At 39.2% G+C, this 20,048-nt stretch overlaps 1 protein-coding gene across 1 annotated transcript in view; it reads left to right on the plus strand.

Moving 5' to 3' along the window:
* SUGT1 (SGT1 homolog, MIS12 kinetochore complex assembly cochaperone) overlaps positions 1–20,048 on the plus strand; it is an 88,813-nt gene that overhangs the window by 48,295 nt on the left and 20,470 nt on the right. The window contains exons 9-10 of the mRNA XM_018560475.1: positions 861–957; positions 13,407–13,514. Of these exons, the coding sequence (XP_018415977.1) occupies positions 861–957; positions 13,407–13,514 (205 nt within the window). The remainder of the gene's footprint in view (positions 1–860; positions 958–13,406; positions 13,515–20,048) is intronic.

Here is a 20,048-nt window from a genome sequence, read left to right on the forward strand (position 1 = left end):
GTGCAGCCAAATATGAGAAACTGCCTCTATATGTTTATGTTTTGCCATTCACACAGCATACCTGAAATTTAATTTTATGTAAGATTTCTTATGTTTTCTTAGCGGTTTCTTTGGAGGATTATACATAGGATTCTACAGGCAGCTTCTAGTGGTTGGGATAGAAGTCTGTGAGCTGACAAGGGAGCAGACTGAGGGACAACTTTCCTTACAGGCCTGCTCATCATATGATAATGAAATCCCCCAGCTTAGTACAGACAGTTAGATATTTGCAACCATCCCCCCAGACAATGAGAACTAAGCAGGACGTTTCAGTCCTGGAGTTTGTTTTGGAGAAACATCATGGGAAAGGAAGTTATGCTATGCGAATGGGAACATGTAACACGTGTAAAGTAGTTGTTATCCCAGTTTGGCTGCAAAAGTGTAAATACGTTTTGAGATTTATTTTTAAACCTGAAATATAACTGTTGTCCAGAACAGTTATCCTTATCCTAATCCTAACCCTAAATGTGATATAATGCAAATTAATTTTAGTTGTATGGAGTTAGACACTTGGACTGTCCAGTGATGTAAGTTGTTCTAATGCTTATAGGAGTGATACAAAGCCAACACCAAATTATTGCTGGCATAAGAGGCAGCTTGACTACTTAGTTGTTGTATGTGGTAAACTTCCATAATGAAGGTAGAAGATTGACTGGTGCACCCACCATCATGTGGACATTGGAGTTAGTGACTGAAATGCTGTGCTCTAGTTCCATTGTAACTTTGTTTTTTTTGTTCTCTTTACATTGATGACGTCATACATTGATAGTGAAGCATAAGACCCCATTTAAATACTGCTTTTTTTAAAAATCATCTTCTAGACACGACTGGTATCAAACAGAGTCTCAGGTCATCGTTTCATTAATGATCAAGAATGTACAGAAAGAAGACATACACGTACAATTCGCTGAAAGAGAGGTAATGTGTTTTATATCTCTGAATATTAGCAGTTTGTTTCATTTTTCATATGAATGAACAGTTTAATGATTATTTATTTTCAGTGGGCTCTGTTTTAGATGAATATAGTGCAGGCAAAAAACAATAGGTAAAACATATTCCTAGATTTGTGTGATATATATTCATTGTGTTTATCTGATACGCTTCATTAACATACAATGGACAAGACCCTTCACAGCCCCTCCTAACATTTCAAAGAAATAGAAGCGCAAAGAAATTTTAACCCTTAAAACCCTAACCCAACTAAAAACAATTTAAACTGCAAAATTATTTTAATTGTTTTTTAAATTCTTTTAGCTTGTGCTATGTGAATCGGAACAAGTAACAAGTATAAAATAGCTATTGGCTATTGCAGCACCCATTACTTTTACAGACTGCTTGGCTGTCTTCTAATTTACAGCAACTTTTTTTTTTTTTTAGTCCTGACTTAATATGTACAAAAAGACTATACGTTTCCTTTAAAGTGACACTTAACTCAGACGTTAAATCTTATGGTACTTGAATGTATTTTTAACTATTAACAAAAATGTATCTTATTTGTGTATCACTCGGCTGTAGATCCTCAAATCATCTCTGAATTGGTGCTGACACTGTCCTTACTTCTGGAGGGTGGCTACTTTTGTTCCCCATGGTCTTTGAGTGTTGTAAAGTAGCCACCACTCTAAGCTCACTCCCATGAATGACTACAATCTCATGTTTCGTTTATAAATTTGTATTAAGATTGTAGTCCATCGCAGGAGTGAGCTTGGAGCAGTGGCTACTTTACAACACACAGAGACCATGGGGAACAAAAGTAGTCACCCTCCAGAAGGAAGGACAGTGTCAGCACCAATTCAGAGATATTTTGAGGATTTACAGCTGAGTGATAATAGTTAGGGCCTTCGAATGCATTTTTAAGATTGAACTCCGGAGTTTAGTGTCACTCATGGTATACAAATACAATAGCTGCCCACCACCTTGCTGGCTGTTATCAGGTCCTTTTACATTTTCCCAACACTGGGCAGAAAACAGGAGATGGTGGTGGTGTCACAGCACACATTTCTTATTTCAGACACTAGTAATGATCACTGCATTCAAGAAGAATGGCCCTCAATATGTGTTTTTTCATAGCTTCAGAGTTTTCTTCAAGGTGGATAAACACATTTCCTAATGCTGTGTCCCTTTTGATGTAGGGACTTCCTTAATTAACTCCTTTCCTTGAGGCTTGCTTCTTGGAAGAAAGTTTTGCAGTAGTGTGTTCTTAAACTGTATTTCTGAACCTGCCAACACCTCATACAATATACATAAGACACCAAAGCTCCACACCGGCCACAATATGCATATATGGGCTTGACAGCATAATTTGTTTTCACAAGGTATAAAATATGGCAGATATAAGTAACCTGTATATAAATACTAACAGTTTTTTTGTAATAATGACTTGCTGCAGATTACTACCTTTACTACCTATCAGATTATACATTGATTCTTACATACTGTAGTACACGTCGAGAATAGTTCACAGCACTAATTCTAGGTATTGTAGAAATGAATGCCGCTGTGACGCGAATGAAGTGGGAGACACTTTGCACTGGCACCCTTATTGAGAGTGACTTGGAGAATTGCTATCAGGAAGAAACCCTCTAATATACAGTATTTAATCATTATAACTAGACATGCCAAATATTTTTTCGGTGAGAAACACATCCAGTGTGTCTTAAAAGCTGACCTATGTGAACTGTTAACATAAAACTATGTTAGTCTTGCTGAAATGGTTAAATAAAGATGACTGAAAATTTTTAGTACCTCTCCGGAAAGAAAAACCTTTGGATAAATAATCATTCTATTTGATCCAAAACATAATGGATTTAATGTCAATCTGAGAACCCAAGTCCATTTTCCTTCAGTAAAACGCATGATTTTTACTGCTTCAAAATTCAAGTAGAAATCCCATTTATTTCTGTGTGGCTGGTTCACGTCTCTGCATGGCAGCTTATTGCATTTTTAATATACAAGACGAGCTACATTTTTGTGTATTAATGGCATGCTGACCTATTGAAAGCAATGGCAAATGTACCAAAATGAATGTGGTGATGCAGTTTAGTGCATGTTTAACATATCTGCACCATACATATACCTGTTCTGAATGTTTCGCTCTCAATTTGCCTAATGAACAAAATATGTGCACATATCATGTACATAAATGCATGCATGCCCCCAAAAAATGGCTCGTTACTGCATATGGATTGGTGTACACGTGATATTAGTTTTGTTTTCTTAGCAGTTACTTCATAATCATTCTTACCTTATTGACTCATTTCATTCCATAACCAACTCTTTTTTTTTTTTTTTTTTTTACTCTTTCACAGATTGTTAAATCTGTGAATCATTGCTGCTTTAATCTGATGAAGAGTAGATCTCTCAGGGGCTTGTGCTGAAAAATTGTGTTACTGTAACTAAGAAAAATAGAACCTGCATTACTCAACTGTTTATTATTAAACATATTGTAATATGTCTACAGTCACACAAAATGCAGAGGATGATGATATATTTGACTTTCCCTGAGGGCTAGTTCACACCAAACGCAGAGCAGGTGCAGAGCAGTTACGGAACAGATCAAAACTGCGTCCAATGAATTCCAATGGTATTTTGGGCTCTAGTTCACACCAGAGTGTTCAGTTCTAGAGCATGTAAAAAAAACTGCAGCATGTCCTATTTTTTTTCTGCTCTTGAACGCACCAAAATGCATGCAGACACCCTGGAATGCACTGAAAGCCCATTTTAGGCCGGGAAAAATGGTCTGCATTTGGTGTGAACAAGCCCTGAGAATCTGTTGCTCTATGCTCCCTCCAGTTTTAGCCATTACTAGTATTGTCTGAAGGCCTAGGCACTGGATTACAAGATTACTGTAGGACAAGGCAATCTGAAGTGGGATCTCCCTTTCAGCAAAGTTTAAATGAACAAGTTCCAAAGACTTCAGACATGTGGCCAACACCAGGACAAGTCTGGAGCAGCATTTTTGCCACAGCAAGTTGGCCATACACGTAAAAATAAATCATTTATTTAAATATTTAATTTAAATGTATTTTGTTTAAAAACGTAATTTTTGTTGATATGTTGAATGATAATAATATTACGTGTATGGCCACATTTATTATCTCAGCCCTTTTTATCTTTAAAGAGGAACTTTACCCATATCTGTAAAATAACAGCAAAGGCACCCTTAGAAATGTTTAGTAATGATAATCTACAAACACATACTGCTATTTAATTGCTGGCTTTGTATTCTTTGCATACCTTGCTTTTCACTCACCTCATAGTTCTAGCCGACCTGTGTCACAGGTCGGCTCAGTAGATCGGGAGGTGAGGGAACACATACCGGCGTTCGCTCACCTCTCGAGGGCGTCTCAGTATACCGCGAGGTACTGCTCGCGGTATACTGAGCCTAGGGTGACGGGAGGTCGCTAGTTTGTGTCCTCCCGTTACCCTAAGGAGAACTATGGGGAAAAGCCTTAACCCCATAGTTCTCCTTTAAAAGTAATACATAAGCATACATGTTTGTGAACTCTTTCAGTTGAGCAATTTAGCCTGGTCTAAGCACTGTCCTAGCCTGTGACTGGACAATAAATGAGCAGCCACCACATTTTAGGACTACATACAATGAATATATTACATTTTTTGGGATTAGATACGTTTACAGATCTATATCTAAAAGCCAGTAACTAAAAGTATTAAACTGTGAGAAGGAATAATGTAGAAGTCATATGATAATTACTTTTGGATAAATATAACAATAAAAACTTGGAATGAGAATGGCATGAAAAATAATCCACTATGGTTTCATTTTAAGATTTCAGTCGTGCAGGTATCCCAAGATTAGCATGTTTCTCAGCATTAGATGCTAATATATTCCAGGAATCTTCTATTATCACACAAACAGACTCCCTGAGAAAGAACACCAGGCAACTTGATTAGACAGTGTTTGGGCAGCAATTTAGGAGACTGGAACATTGTTATGCAAACTGCTTGCTTGCAGGAGCTTACAATTATGAAGTGATCTTTTTCAGGGTGCACAGGCTTCATTTGTAATATTTCCATGTATAGCCCAATGTTCTAGAAATCCAGCAGCTATACAGTTCTAAAATGCTGCTATGTAAAGCTGACAGTATACCTTGGAACTTACAAGCAATTTAACTCTTGGCAGAGCCTCCATTTATCTGACATTCACATCCACTATTCAGGGCTTGTCAAGTTGTCTCCCTATGTTTCCCCATAGGTGGTGTAGTGTGGCTTATCTTATCTCTGCTGAATTAGTAGAAACCTAAAGCTTACTCAAGAGGTTTTCCAACCCTACAGATCACTAGAAACAATGGACGTCTTGCATCCCATTATACAATGGTTTGTAACCCATATGCCATGTGATTTTTTTTTTTCTTCAGGTTAAAGCGTACCTAAACTCAAAAACAAAAAATGTGTATATTGCAGCTTGCCATCCCTTACATGTGGTGGCTGAATTAGTTTTTGTTTTTTAAACTTTTGTTCCCTTTATTTTTATCTGATGATCCAGCCAGTAATGCACTTCCTGTCTATCCTCTATGGAGGAGCAATGGAGCCATCCTTAGACATCAATATGGTCTCTGTGGAGAGGATAGTGCTAGATGCACTGACAGATTTACATGGACTAACAAATTAGATCCAAACTCCAGCTAACACTTGTATAGCAGTTAGAACAGCAGTTTTTTTTTTCTCCATTTTGAGGTTAAAGGTTTTACTTAAATGAATTCAAGCTGACCTTGACAGTGTTAAATGGTTTTTCACAACACTCTATCTGCCATTTTTGCTGGTCAGCTTCGCTTGTTACAGGAAGCTAAAAAAATAACAAACTTTCTGGCCGGATCACCAGATAAAAATAAGGGGAAAAAAAGCCTAAAAACAGAGAAAACAAATGCAGCCACCACTACGAAGTATCAGTAAACTGCAATATATTATATTTTTGCTTTAGGTATTCTTTAACGGTTGGTTGTGTTTTTACTTTGTTTTTATTTTGACACATGCTTATGGAAAGTACTGTGGCAAAATCTCCCTGCTGTATTACAATATTAATCATTGCAGTTCATTTTTTTTTCTATAATTTATCTACAGATTTTAAAAGCCATCTTTGTTTACATGACATGTTAGTGGCTCTGTTCATACATGATATACTAGCAATTATTTGTTACAGCCAACAATTGTGGTTAGCAAAAGGCTTGCTGATATTTTATGAATTTCTGTTAAGCTATTCCCTTCCTCCAAATGATTAATGCAACTTCTTATATATATTCAGCTTTTCAACAATGTTAAGGTCAGGACTGCGACATTCAGGCAACCAGTATGTATATTTGTTGTATGTGTTTAAGATTCTGCCATAGGAATAAATGTTATTAAAATGGAGCAATGTTTTTGAGATGTGAACATGGAGAAAACCACCACTCTACTCCCCTTTACCCACACACAAAAATGGCCTTCCCAAGTTTGTTATAGACTAGCTTGGTACTCCACGGTGCACTGTATACTACAAACTAAAGTATTATTCCCAGTTGGGAGGTAGAGTGGAGACAGGGGATGCTTTGTCTCCACAGGGCCTGAATGGTTTGTAGTTGCTGAGCAACTATTTGCAGAATGCTATGTACTGCAGTTATTGCTAATGGGTTGTAACAAAGACCCTGACTATTAACTATAAATACCCACACATACCTATACCAGCTTGGGGAGTTGTAAATTATTTCGGCTTATAGAAGCCCGGATCTTGCCTCATAATCTCACCTTTGCCTACTCTTTTACTGTCCCTGTACTGTGAACATGTTCTTGATGTGAAGTGCTGTTAACTTTGTCATCAGATCACCCCCCCAGAAATGTTTGCAATACCCTGTGAACAGATATGTTGCAGATAATAGACATATCTTGGACCTGGATACTTTCCTGCTTTGTCTGCCCTGCAGTTTGGACCATACAGTGATGAGCAGTAGTATTGCTTAGTAGATGGTTTATCTTTTTCCAAAAGACATCAGTACCACTAGAACTGCCAGCCCCTTCTCCACCCTCAGATCTGTTCCATTTGAACTATATGTCATGCTTGGGACCATATGAATTACATACAAAATTAGGACCTTACACACAATTTTCTGTAACGTTCAACATATTGGGGGTATACCCGTTAACATTATACACTTAAAAGAGTACTGTGGGGTAACCTTTTTTCACCCTTAGCTCTCTTTAGGGTCACGGGAGGACATATACCACTGACTTTCTGGGACCCAAAACTCTGTATTGCCCGCAATATGCTGAGAGCGCTGCAGCGGGGTCGAATCCCGACAATACTGTGGCGATCCACCCCGCTGGCTGATTGACAGCTGGCTCTGCCTATCTAGTGGCAGAGCCTGCTTTGCCCGCCCCCTCTCCGTCCATCCCTCCAGTCAGCACAGGAGGATCGGAGAGGGGAATACATACCTGGAGTGGTGACTGACGGTCACGGCTCTCTGCAGGGAGATGATCGGGAAGTGAGCAAGCGACGGTATGTGTTCGCTCACTTCCTGATCTCTATAGAGCCGACATGTGACAGTTTCAATGTCGCACGTCGGCTCTAACTGTGGGGATGAGTGTATTTTACTCGCCCCATAGTTCTTTTTTTAAACGTGTTTTATGTTTCTGGACTTCTGTTGTGCAAAGATTTGTCAATGGAAAATGTTTTTGTTTAACAAAGCTCTTTATTTTGACTTGCATAAAACTGGATTGCATTTAAGGAGCTATTTATGCAGAATCCTAGAGAATTACTGCAAAGAGATACATAAACTTTGTCACAGATGAATGTGCTAATTCTGTTCTGTTGTGAGGATATGATTTTAAACATCTTTACTTATAAGTATCTGAAACCTCAGAATATTTTTTATTGTTCTCCTGGATTGCTGTCCAGTTTTATTTTAAATATATAATTTAGGTCAAACAGCCTATGTGAAAGGAGGGGGTAAATTCAGTTTGTGAGAAATCGGTGTGCGTTACCACAAGGTGTTCGGGGTTACTTGAGCTTACTGTAATGATTACATTAGCTGGTAATATTTAGACGGAATCTAATGGATGCTTCAGTAAAATGAAGTGACAGTTAAAGAAATGCATTAGAAAGAATGCACTAATGGTTTCTTTAAGTGCTTTTTGTCTTATCTATTTTCCTATAAAGACGGTGAAATGAATTCATCTGCATGTTTTAAAGGGTTGACCTCCACCTTTGTGGAACATACACTTATATGAAAGCATGTGTGGAGCTTAGACATTCCTTTCTGTGCGTCAGGAAGCAGGACATTGTTAGTCATTTCACCCAGAACGATCTATATATACACGCACATAATTCCCCAGCACACTTTCCAGTTAGTAGGTGACAAGGCACTTCTGGTGTCTAACTTAAAATTATCTAAATTCCCAACTCTGTGACATATAGCAATGTGCAAATTTAGGGCAAGCTTTTCCCTGTTTAAAATCTATTGAAAAATCAACTTTTGTCAAGAGAGGGGTGCCAGCAGGGTCACCCATGGCTCGAAGTTTGGCTGATTCAGCAGGAATCTGTTGAAATTCAAGCAGTATTTGGCCAGCTTTACGCCAAGGAATGTATAATCAATAAACAAACTAGTGATGCATGGATACCATTTTTTTCAAGACCTAGTATGAGTACCGATACCTTCCTCGAGTACTTGCTGATACCAATTACTTTTTTTTTTTAGTGTCATGTGACAGTTTTTCTAAAACAATACAGACTAACGATTAGGGATGCACCGATACTTTTCGAGTACCAATGCGAATACTTGGCATTTTCATGAGAACTGCCAGGGTTGCAGTGTTTGCAGCTGGGACCTGGCTCTGGCGATCCACCACTGTCCTGAAATCATTAGTTGGTATTGATTTGGAAAAACTGTCACATGATAAAACAAAAATGTATCAGTATTCGTACTTGTAAGTAGTTGGGCAAGTACCAGTACTCGTACTCGCAAAACTGGTATCTGTGCATCCCTTTATTTATATTTATAAAAACAAAATCATACATTAAAACAGAGATGTACAAATCCCGGAGCTCTGTGTGTTCCTTACAAATGACAGCTGCCTCCTAACTTTTGACTTGTACTGAGTACTGTACTTGGTATCGGTGCATGCCTACTAACGATTTTAGGGCAGTGGTGATGCACCAGGGCCCGGTCGCAGCTGCAACCACTGTGACCCTGGTAGTTCAGCCACTGACTCCAAGCTGTAGAGGGACTACAAATCCCAGCAATACATTACACAGCAATGCAGAATACTACCAGCTGTAGAGGACTACAAATCCCAGCAATACATTACACAGCAATGCAGAACACTATCAGCTGTAGAGGACTACAAATACCAGTAATACATTATACAGCAATGCAGAATAATATGAAACTACATACTCGGTGTTGCTCCGGGGTGGCAGCCTGATGTCTTCAGGGTCTCAGACGGGCAGTGCAGGGTCTTACCAGAGGTCGGAGGGTCTCGTGGGCGGTGGGGTTTCCCAGTAAAGAGGAGGAGATGTGCAGCTGGCACTGTAAACAGGTGCCGTGGTTCACAAGAAGGTCGTTGAGGTCCCCAGCAAGCCTGGGACCTCAGGCAGCTACTTCAGTTAAAAAATTTAAAGCGCCGTTATCAACGCTTAGTATCGGGACATTTTTATAAGTACGCGTACTTGTGAAAGTACTCGGTAATAGTGCATCCCTAAAACTATTGAGAAGTCGATTTGCAAAAGAGTGGCACCTCCATTTTGACCTTGCGGCAGTTCAGAAAAATTGAAGCCGCTGCTGTTGAATCTCATTGTTGGGGATTCCATGCCAAAAAAAAGAAGCTGGTGAGTAACTCAAACCACAGGTTCTCAACCTAAACTAAGATGCCAGTGTTAATTGAAGCTGCTATGTAATTAACGTTTTGTCACACTGGCTCTAATGTGCACTAATGCTTTTGTGACTACATTTTATTTTAGACTAGAACTTCCATCATGGAAAGGTTAAGGTGCAAGTTTATGCTTTTCCTGGGTTTTACCCCTTATTCGGGGCTACAAAATGATAGATGCACCATCTAATACCATTTTGCAGCTCTGAAGTAGGGTAAGAACACTGAATTACATTGAGGGAAATGTATCGAAACTGGAGCAGACAGAATCTGGAGCAGTTGCCCATGGTAACCGATCAGCTTTTATCTTTCTTTTTTTCAAACCTTAACTGAATAAAATGAAAAGAGAAGCGGTTTGGTTACTATGGGCAACTGCTCCAGATTCTGCCTGGTCAAGTTTTGATAAATTCCCCCCACTGTCTTTTGTCATTTTTTTAACCTTATAATTATAATGCCTGCATAACTAAATGCTAAAGATTTTGCATTCGTGTTGCTGCACACCAATTACCACAGTTGTTATATTGTTTAAAAGCCACTATAGATGCTCTCCATGAGTCAAGCAGTCACAGGCATCCCTCCCTGCGAACTCTGAATCCACACCAGCATTAAACCCAAATTATAGTTACATAGTATTTGAGATTGAATAAAGACACGGATCCATAGAGTTCAACCTTTCTGTGTAAGTGTGTGCATGTGTGTATATGAGCCCCTGTGCCGTCTTAGGTTTTAATAGTACCTGTACCCCTGTATGTTACGGCCTCTTAGGATGGTATCTAATTGATTTTTTAATGATTCAATACTCTCTGCTGATACCAGTGCTCATGGCAGAGAGTTCCAAAATGTACTCGCTCTGACTGAAAAGATTCCCATACGCCCCCTGTGGTTAAACCTTTTCTACACCAATTTTAGGTGGTGGCCTCTAGTCTTTGTTATGGAACTTACATTAAAAAGTTTTTATTGCGGATTTTGCCATCACCACTAAACATTTTGTCCATTAAAATAATTTCCCCTGTTAATCGCCTCACTTCCAGCGTGAACAAGTCCAAATTTAGCAGCCTCGTCTCGTATTTTTCGGCCCTCTAGCCCCTTAATTAGTTTCGTTTCCCTTCTCTGGACTCTCTCCATCTCCACAACATCTTTTCTGTGGATTGGTGACCAAAACTGAACCACATATTCAATATGAGGCTGAACCAGAGATCTATAAAGTGGCAAAATTATAGCTTTGTCTCTACAGTACATTCCCTTTTTACAGTACTCTGCTAGCTTTGTTTGCCGCTGCCTGACATTGCAAACTGTTATTCAATCTATGGCCTACTATGAGCCCCAAATCATTTTCCATTTCTGACTTCCCTAGTGGAGTACCCATTATTATGTATTCCTCTTGCCTGTTTTAACCACAAAATGCATTACTTTTAAATTTTTCAACATGAAACCTCATCTGCCATATATTCGCCCACTCTTCTATTTTATCCAGGTCCTCATGTAATGTTATAATATCGAAGCCCATGTCTGTTACCCTCCCAATTTTAGTACCATCAGCAAACACAGTAACATGGCCATTAACACCCTCCCCAATATCATTAATAAACCTGTTTTAACAGTATGGGGCCCAGCACAGAACCTTGCGGAACACCACTCTCAACATTAGACCAATCTGAAAAAGAGCCATTTATCAATAAAAAATGTTTTCCAATAGCTAGGTTATCTCAACAGCTTGTTATATTATATCTGCACTGTGCTCCCTTGTGCCACATAGATATCTGTAAATCTAAGCACAATTTAACTGGTTTGTGGCCACCTTTAAACACAAGAACATTTTTTTTGAAAATGTGTGAAATCTGCAACATGATTCAATTGAGAATCGGTGGCCCTACCTGAAGAGACCTATGCACACAAGGAAAAAAAATGGGGGGTCTACGAAGGACAGCGATGTAATTTACAAATGTGCTCACCTCTTCACTTTCTTTTTTCTTTTCTTTTCTTTCCTTTCTTTTCTTTCTTTCCTTTCTCCAAAAAAAGTGAGGCCCCATTCAAACTAATAAATTGGAGTGGGTGGTCAGCTCGGTGGAGGCCATCCCAGTCACATAACCTATCAATGCTTTCTGCAGCATTGTGCAGTGATTACGCTATTAAACATCACAGGCTGCACACTGCTCTTTGCATTTTATTAATCACCTGTTACATGCATTGCACGTGGGGAATAAACACTACGGTAACTGTAAGAGAGCAGATAGCAATATTAATTTTCCTTTATAAATGGCCCCAATGTGTTCAGTAAAGACCTGAAAGAGTACAGTTGCTTTGTGTGTGCTTAAGTTAAGCAGATTTGGGGATGGGGGAGATTCAATAAAGGCTATGTGCCACCTTTCTGTAGGTATGGGCCTTTAAAAGGTCTAGTGCCAAATAAATAAAAAAAAGCATTGTCGCAAGTTTTAGTAGCTTTACCAGCACTTTCAATAGATTCAGGTAGTTCTACTTTAAAGAAGTACTGCAGGAAATTTTTAATTTTTTTAAAACCCTTGCAGTGGGGCTGCCCCCACGCTGCAAGGGTTAAGTGCTCGTTTGTGTAAAGGTTCAAAAATAGTTATTCTCACCTAAAGCTCAGGTAAGCTTCAGGGCCATAGAAATGAATAGGATTTTTTGGGGGCATATTTTTTTAGGGCAGAAAAAGCGCTACAAAACACTCAGTGAGAAGCAGGCCTTAAACCACCAGTTCTATATGCACAGCTGGGAAAAGCACTTGCCGACCGGATCCCTTCTCCCACAGGCTCCAAGACCAGCACCCTCTACCTCTTTTTCCCCTACGCTCTAGCGATCTAATGTCCTCCAGTACAATGCAGGCCCCATAGTCCTGCATTATACATGAGTATGCAGATGGAGTCCACAAGCCAAAGTGTAGGGGCGATGAGAAGAGCAGGGATCAGGTATGTAACACTTCTTTACCCGATGCCATAGACCTAAATGAGCATTTTACCCTTTCATTGTGGAGGAAGCCCCACTGCACTTACATGTAGACTTACATACAACTTTTACCATATTTAAAAAAATTGTATGTATATTTTATTACTTTTTTTCCTAAGTAAATGGCTCATCAAGCCAGTTAGGCCTGTTCTTGTATGGAGCATTGTGCCCACTCTTAGAAATTTGACAGGTGCATATTATTTGTCTCCCTATGTCGTTCTTTATAATGCTGGTACTTTGATTATTTGTTAGTAGCACAAGTTCATGTCAGTCTGACAGGCGCATTTACAAAACATGAAAAGAACCACCTGCTCACTGCAACTGTCAGTGAATGCCTGTGCTGCAGTATATTTTGTTGCAGTTACTACTAACCTTGAATCCTAATTAAGACTATTTTCTTTGCAAATCCATTTTTGCCAACAAAATGAAGGAATTGTCACAGAAATCCGATGTCTTGTTCATTTTGTTTCCTATAATGATACTGACTGCATGATATGTTTTCTTTCATTGTGTGATGGCCTGTATTAACTCAAAATGTTCTTCTTTTATAGTTAAATGTAAATGTGAAGCTACCATCAGGAGAAATATACAATTTAATGCTGTTCCTGTTTCACTCAATTGTGCCAGATCAAAGTACATTTAAAGTACTTTCAACTAAGGTGAGTCTTGTCATTTTTCTTTTTTTTTTCCAGTACTTATCATTCTTTTCCGCTTTAATCTTGTGTTACATTATATTCTACATGCTGAAAATAAAAATTTGAAGAATAAGAGAATGGGCAGAAATTGTTTATTGAAGAACAGTTTTGTCTAATGCTCCTTCGTTAGATTTTGAAGCAACATTTTGAAGGTGGTGATATTCTGTGAGACTACATATTAACAAAGAATAATTCTGTTTAGCGTGCATGCCATCATTTAGAAATCGCCTATAGTCCCATTTAAGGCAGTCTTCCTCTGTTTTCCAGGTGTGTAAACCAGCTGCTGAAGCCTGCTTTTTAACCCATCAAATATTAACTTATAAACCTCAAATTTTTAACCAATTTGAATCTGGAATATTTTCCTCATAAGCAGTATTCCAGAGCCCTGATGAAACGGGGCTTTCTGAATCCTTGAAATGTATTGACTTGTTGTTATTGAATGTTATGAAATATATACACCGGCAACCTGTAACATGACCACCCAACTAATATTGAGTAGATCCCCCTTTTGTCACCAAAACAGCCCTGACCCATGGCATGGGCTCCACTAGACCTGTGAAGGTATGTTGTGGTATCCAGCCCCAAGCGGTCAGTATCGGATCCTTTTAAATCCCTTAAGTTGCAGGGTGGGGCCTCCATGGATCGGACTTGTTTTTCCAACACATCCCACAGATGCTCAATTGGATGAGATCTGTAGAATTTGGAGGCCAAGTCAACACCTCAAACTCATTGTTATGTTCCTCAAATTATTCTTGAACCATTTTCTCAGTGTGGCAGGGAACGTGTTATGCTCTTGAAAGGAGGCTTCTGCCATCAGGTAATACCGTTCCCATGAAGGGGTGTTCTTGGTCAGAAACAATGTTTAGGTAGGTGGTACATGTCAAAGTAACATCCACATGAATGGCAAGACCCAAGGTTTTCCAGCCGAACATTGCTCAAAGCATCACATTGTCTCTGCTGGCTTGTTTTCTTCCCATAGTGCATCCTGGTGCCATCTCTTGCCCATGTAAGCAACAAACACGCACCCGGCAATCCACATGATGTAAAAGAAATCCTGAATTATTAGAACAGGCAACATTTGAGTTACAGTAGCTCTTCTATTGGATCAGACTACACGGTCCAGCCTTCTCTCCTCACGTGCATCAATGAGCCTTTGACGCCCATGACCCTGTCATCAGTTTGCCTTTTTTCCCCTTCCTTGAACCACTACAGGCTGGGAACATCCCACAAGAGCTGCAATTTTGGAGTTGATCTGACCCAGTCATCTAGCTATCACAATTTGGCTTTTGTCAAAGTTGCTCGGAGCCTTACACTTGTCCATTTTTTTTTTTTTACTCACGGCACAAAATCTTTCGGGACAAAATATTAATCTGCTGCCTAGTATATCCTACCCACTTCCAGGTGCCATTGTAACGAGAAAATCAATGTTATTCACTTCATCTGCCAGTGTTCATAATGTTCTGGCCGATCGGTGTATACTTGGACAACTATTTGTGTTGTTCCCTTTCTTCTGCACCTCTTCAGCAGTTTGGCAGGTCTGAAATCTTGGGCTGCAATGTAGTTTTAAAGCCTGTTCAATATCTTTAGAATATTGACAGATTTACAAACTGGTTGCCATGATTCCTTTTGTGCATGTGTGGTTTTAAAATATGTACCGTTAGAGCAGTATATAGCCTGGAGCTGCTTCTTGACCATTATATATCACTACTCTGACTACAGCTTCTAAAATTTGGCAATCGGGGTGTGGCAAATACATTAATATAGGCAGAGAATGACCATAGCATGTGCCTCCCTTGTTGTTGTCATTTGTAAGCGGAAAACAAAGGACTGGGGGCTGGGAGTGTTTCTTATATAAATAAGGAAGGGGCGTGTTAGGGTCTAGACTTGCAGCATGTAGAAGAAATTGATGTGAAAATTGGTCTCTTGGCTGGACCACATGCACAAAAGTAATTACTTTCAAGACAGATATAATTTATCTGCACATGGTGCCATCTATTCCTTGTATACTGAAATATCATTGCAAGTAGTTTGGCTTCATTGTGCTTGAAGAGCTGCTAAACAGTACAGGAACGGTTCAGCTGGTATGACGGCTCATTTTACTTTTGCTTTTGAATAGGACAGGTCAAACAAAACTGGCAAATTGTCGGACAGTTGTTATCACACTGCAGGTTGCTTATTCAGTTTTGGGGTTAACATGCAATTCTGTGCCTCAATGTTTTATTGAAGCATTCTTTAGTCACTTTTTGTTATTGTCTTGTCACCCAAGGACCTACTCCGTAGATGTCAGGAAACCCATATGCCATGTTTTGAGAGCTGTCAAACCTGACACAGGAGAGTTGGAGGAATGTATGCATGTTCTAGGCTGTTTCTGTGCTTCAGGCTTGGTTCACACCTAGGCGAAAGCATTTTTTGCACGTTTTTACGTGCGGTTTCACACACGCTTTATGCGCATAAATCCGGTTGCGCGTTCTTATGAGCAGATTGAAGCTCATTGATGTTAACCAGTTTACATCCGGGGGTGTTAAACCCCCTTCCCATCCAGGCCATTTTTCAGTATTCAGCGCTGCTGTACTTTGACTGACATTTATTCCGTCATGCAGCGCTGTACTGAAATTAATTTTATACCCTTTTTGGGGGACAGATAGAGCTTTCTTTTGGTGGTATTAAAATGCGAGTCTGCCGTCCGTTTTTTCTTAACGGGCGGACGGCAAGAGGTCAATGAGCAAACACGCATAAAATGTGCACACAAACACAGCAAATACGTGTTTTTAAGCGTTTCCTATTGGGTCTATGGGGCCAGAATGAGCTGTAATATGCCCCAAAAAAACTCATGTACTTTTTCCAGGACAGGCGTTTTGCTTATTGTGACAAAACGCTCAGATGTAAACAGGGACATAGAAATTAAAAGGATTTTTGGGGGGCATATTTTTTGGGCGTTTTTTAAGGCAGAAAAAGCACTACAAAACGCTCAGTGAGAAGCAGGCCTTAAGCCAACAGTTCTATATGCACAGCTGGGAAAAGCACTTACCTACTGGATCCCTGCTCCCACAGGCTCCGAGACCAAAACCCTCGACCTCTTTTCCCTACGCTCTAGCAATCTAATTTCCTCAAGTACAATGCAGTCCCCATAGTCCTGCATTATACATGAGTATGCAGATGGAAAGTCCACAAGCCAAAGTTTAGGGGAGATGAGAGGAGCGCTGACTGCTGCGGAAGCAGGGATCAGGTAAGTAACACTTCTTTACCCAATACCATAGACCTAAATGAGCATTTTACCCTTTCAGTGTGGAGGGAGCCCCACTGCAAGGGTGGTGTTTTTTTTTCTTTCTCCTTGGAGATATGTTTTTCAGCAAACGGAACATTAAAATGGACATTTGACCAGGCTGTGGACATTCAAGTATTAACATATTCTTAAAAAAGCCATAAATTACCTCTATACCTGCAGGGGCTGTAGCCTTAAAGTCCACAGCAGAAGTGCTTGTTTAAGCCTTGTTTGCAGTAGCGCAGCTCATCCTGTTTCTCCTCGAACATTTGCTATGTGTTTAGATTAGAGATTAGAAGGTTGGTAGGCTGCCAAGTCACTGCCAGGAGCAAGGGAAGCTGAGCTGCTGATAGACTTAATTGATTTCATTTTTTCTGCTGTGAAATTTGAGGATACATTGCTCCACAGTGCAGGCAGTTACAGGGGTCAATGAGGGCTTATTTTAGAGATTTACTTTCTATAAATACCGAAATCTCTACAGTTAAACTTTAAAGGGAACACAGATCACATTAAGCAACCATGGTTTGACGTGAGAAACCAATCTTCCAGAAAGGTGCAATCCAAGATGCGATTGTTAGGAAAGGCTCAGATTAGCTATATTCAGCCTCAGCTACACTGGCTTTATTTAATGACATGACCATATGGGACTAATTACTTGAGAAAAATAGTTTGATCTATAATTAGTAGATTGCCATGTGACATGACTAATAAGTAATGCACAGTAAAATGGCATTTTAAAATGTATATTATTTAATTAGCTTTTTGCTGATGGAACACATTAATCCTTTTGTACTTTTAGTGAAAATACATTGTAATAGATTTTCAGTATTTCAGTACTGCATCTGGTCTGTACATTATTATTCATCTTTTTTAAATAGTCGTATATAACTGGTGCGCGATCAGAATATAAATGATGTGATCATATTCTTTTGGTGAGTCTAGCTGGTCTAAATACTCAAAATAACAGCTGTGTCAATGGTACTTCTTTCATTATTGGCATTTCAATGGTCTTAATAGATGCCCCTATGCGAGGTCTCTGACATCGGCAAGATCAGAAATGTACTCTTATTGTAAGAAATGTGCGAAACTCATGTGCAAGTGTGCTTCTGCATGGCGTTAGATCACAAGTACTTATGTATATTAAAGTGACACTAAACTCAGGTGTTAAACCTCCAAAAATGCATTCAACTGCCTTAACAACAAAAATGTATCTTATTTGTGTATCACTCAGCTGTAGATCCTCAAATCATCTCTGAATTGGTGCTGACACTGTCCTTCCTTCTGCAGAAGGCTACTTTGGTTCCCCATGGTTCCTGTGTGTGTTGTAATGTAGTCACCACTCCAAGCTCAAATACAATATCACAGGCAGGAGCTTGGTGCGGTGGCTACGTTACAACACACACGAGGACCATGGGGAACAAAAAGCAGCCACCCTCCAGAAGGAAGGAAAGTGTAAGCACCAAGTCAGAGATGATTTGATGATCTACAGCTGGGTGATGCACAAATAAGATACATTTTTGTTAATAGTTAAGGTACTTGAATGCATTTTTTAGGTTTAACACCGGAGCTTAGTGTCACTGTATACATGTATTCTGCATAATTGTGGGTAATATTTTGCTGCTTTATGAATTTGGGAAATTAATATTTTTCTGTAAACCTTGTATAAATGTATGAGGTATCTGTTGTGTCCAAGTAAATACTTTTAATCTGCTCTGCTTTATAGTTTTTAGGCTTGTTTAAAGAATTGTTATTGAAGGTAACAGTAAGAAGTAGTTGTACACAAAAGCAGCCAAAACCTTATTGAAACCAAGATTATAATAACCTTAGAGTGCCTTGTTTCTGACTGTGGGCTTTCTTTATAGTAATTGATCGTGCACTGGTACAGTCTGACTCATAAAGAAAATGGAAATTTTATTAAAAGAGAATTGTCAAAATAGGCGCAGGTCTGCTGTTTAGAACTAGCAGGATAATTTTTTTTTCCTCCTTTAAAATTATGGACATGGAAATATAGGCTAAGGCTTCCTCCCCTAGGAATGGTTCATTTAAATCTGCTTGAGGAAGCTGAAACTGCTCTAGGTTAAAAACATAGTTCTTAGGAAATGACAAAATAAAATAGAAAATAGATAGAATTTGGTATTCAACGAAGGTTGGTTTTATGAAAAATATTCTGTAGAAGACAGATCTTATGCCCTTAAGGCATTAGCATTCTCGGCATAACAGATAGAAACAGAATGTTATTGAAAATCTAGCCGATGAAAGAAATTGTCTATGTGAGAATTTCTATTCTTATGGATGGCAGTAAATAAAGCTCTGATGTTCAGGGAACACAAGCCTTAATTGCTTGCACTGTTTGACAGAAGCACAGGCTTGGTAGCATAACTAATTAGTTTAGGGCATGGTAGTTTCTAATTAGTCAGACTATGTGGTGGCCTGCATGCAACTTGAGGTTTAGGTGGGGCATTTTTCATATAACTTGCCTCTGAAAATATGAATGTATGCAAATGAAACAGTTCCTTAGATTGATAGCTTAAACAAAGAGGAAGAATACCAATTAGCTTCTGTGCCCTTGTGTGACAGCTGACAGCCTGTGCACAGAGAGCTAGGAGCTGCTCTGTTTACATGAGCCACAATCAAAGAACAAGTCGTGTGCTTCGCTGAGGTTTCTCAAAAGCTGTACAAGGTTTCCTTTGTCACTTCATTTTATATACTCACGTACTGCCTTATTATTCTCAACAATGTATGTTATAGCAATGATGCTTATTATTAGTCACCCCCTGAATGGTTATTGGGTTGTGAATCCACTGTACATATTGCCTTTATTGCTTTATGCATCCTTGAAAGCGGTAAGGAATAAGGAACGCCTGCTCCGACTAATAGAAGTGCAATCTGCCATACGTCTACCATTTCTAGGCACCTAAGGGGACATTAGTGCTAATTTATTAAAACTAGAGTAAAGGGAAAATTAAGGATGTTGTCCTAGTAATATTCCCTGATATGCAATGGCAAAATCGTATTTGTTCATAGCTAGTGTTCATCCCAGGATTCACTTTTTCGTATAACTGCATCATATAATTGTCACTATTTTAGTGTGTCAAGCGTTTTTTTTCCGAAAAAGCTTTTATTATAAAGTTTTACAAAGTACATACAGTAATGAAAACATTGTTACATTGCTGTAAGATTAACAAATTCATCCAATCACAAAGTTGGGCTTGGTTGCCAGGTGGGTAGTTGGGGGG

The sequence above is a fragment of the Nanorana parkeri genome, unplaced genomic scaffold (genome assembly GCF_000935625.1).
Source record: "Nanorana parkeri isolate BGI_ZX_2015 unplaced genomic scaffold, ASM93562v1 scaffold457, whole genome shotgun sequence".
NCBI lineage: Eukaryota > Metazoa > Chordata > Amphibia > Anura > Dicroglossidae > Nanorana > Nanorana parkeri.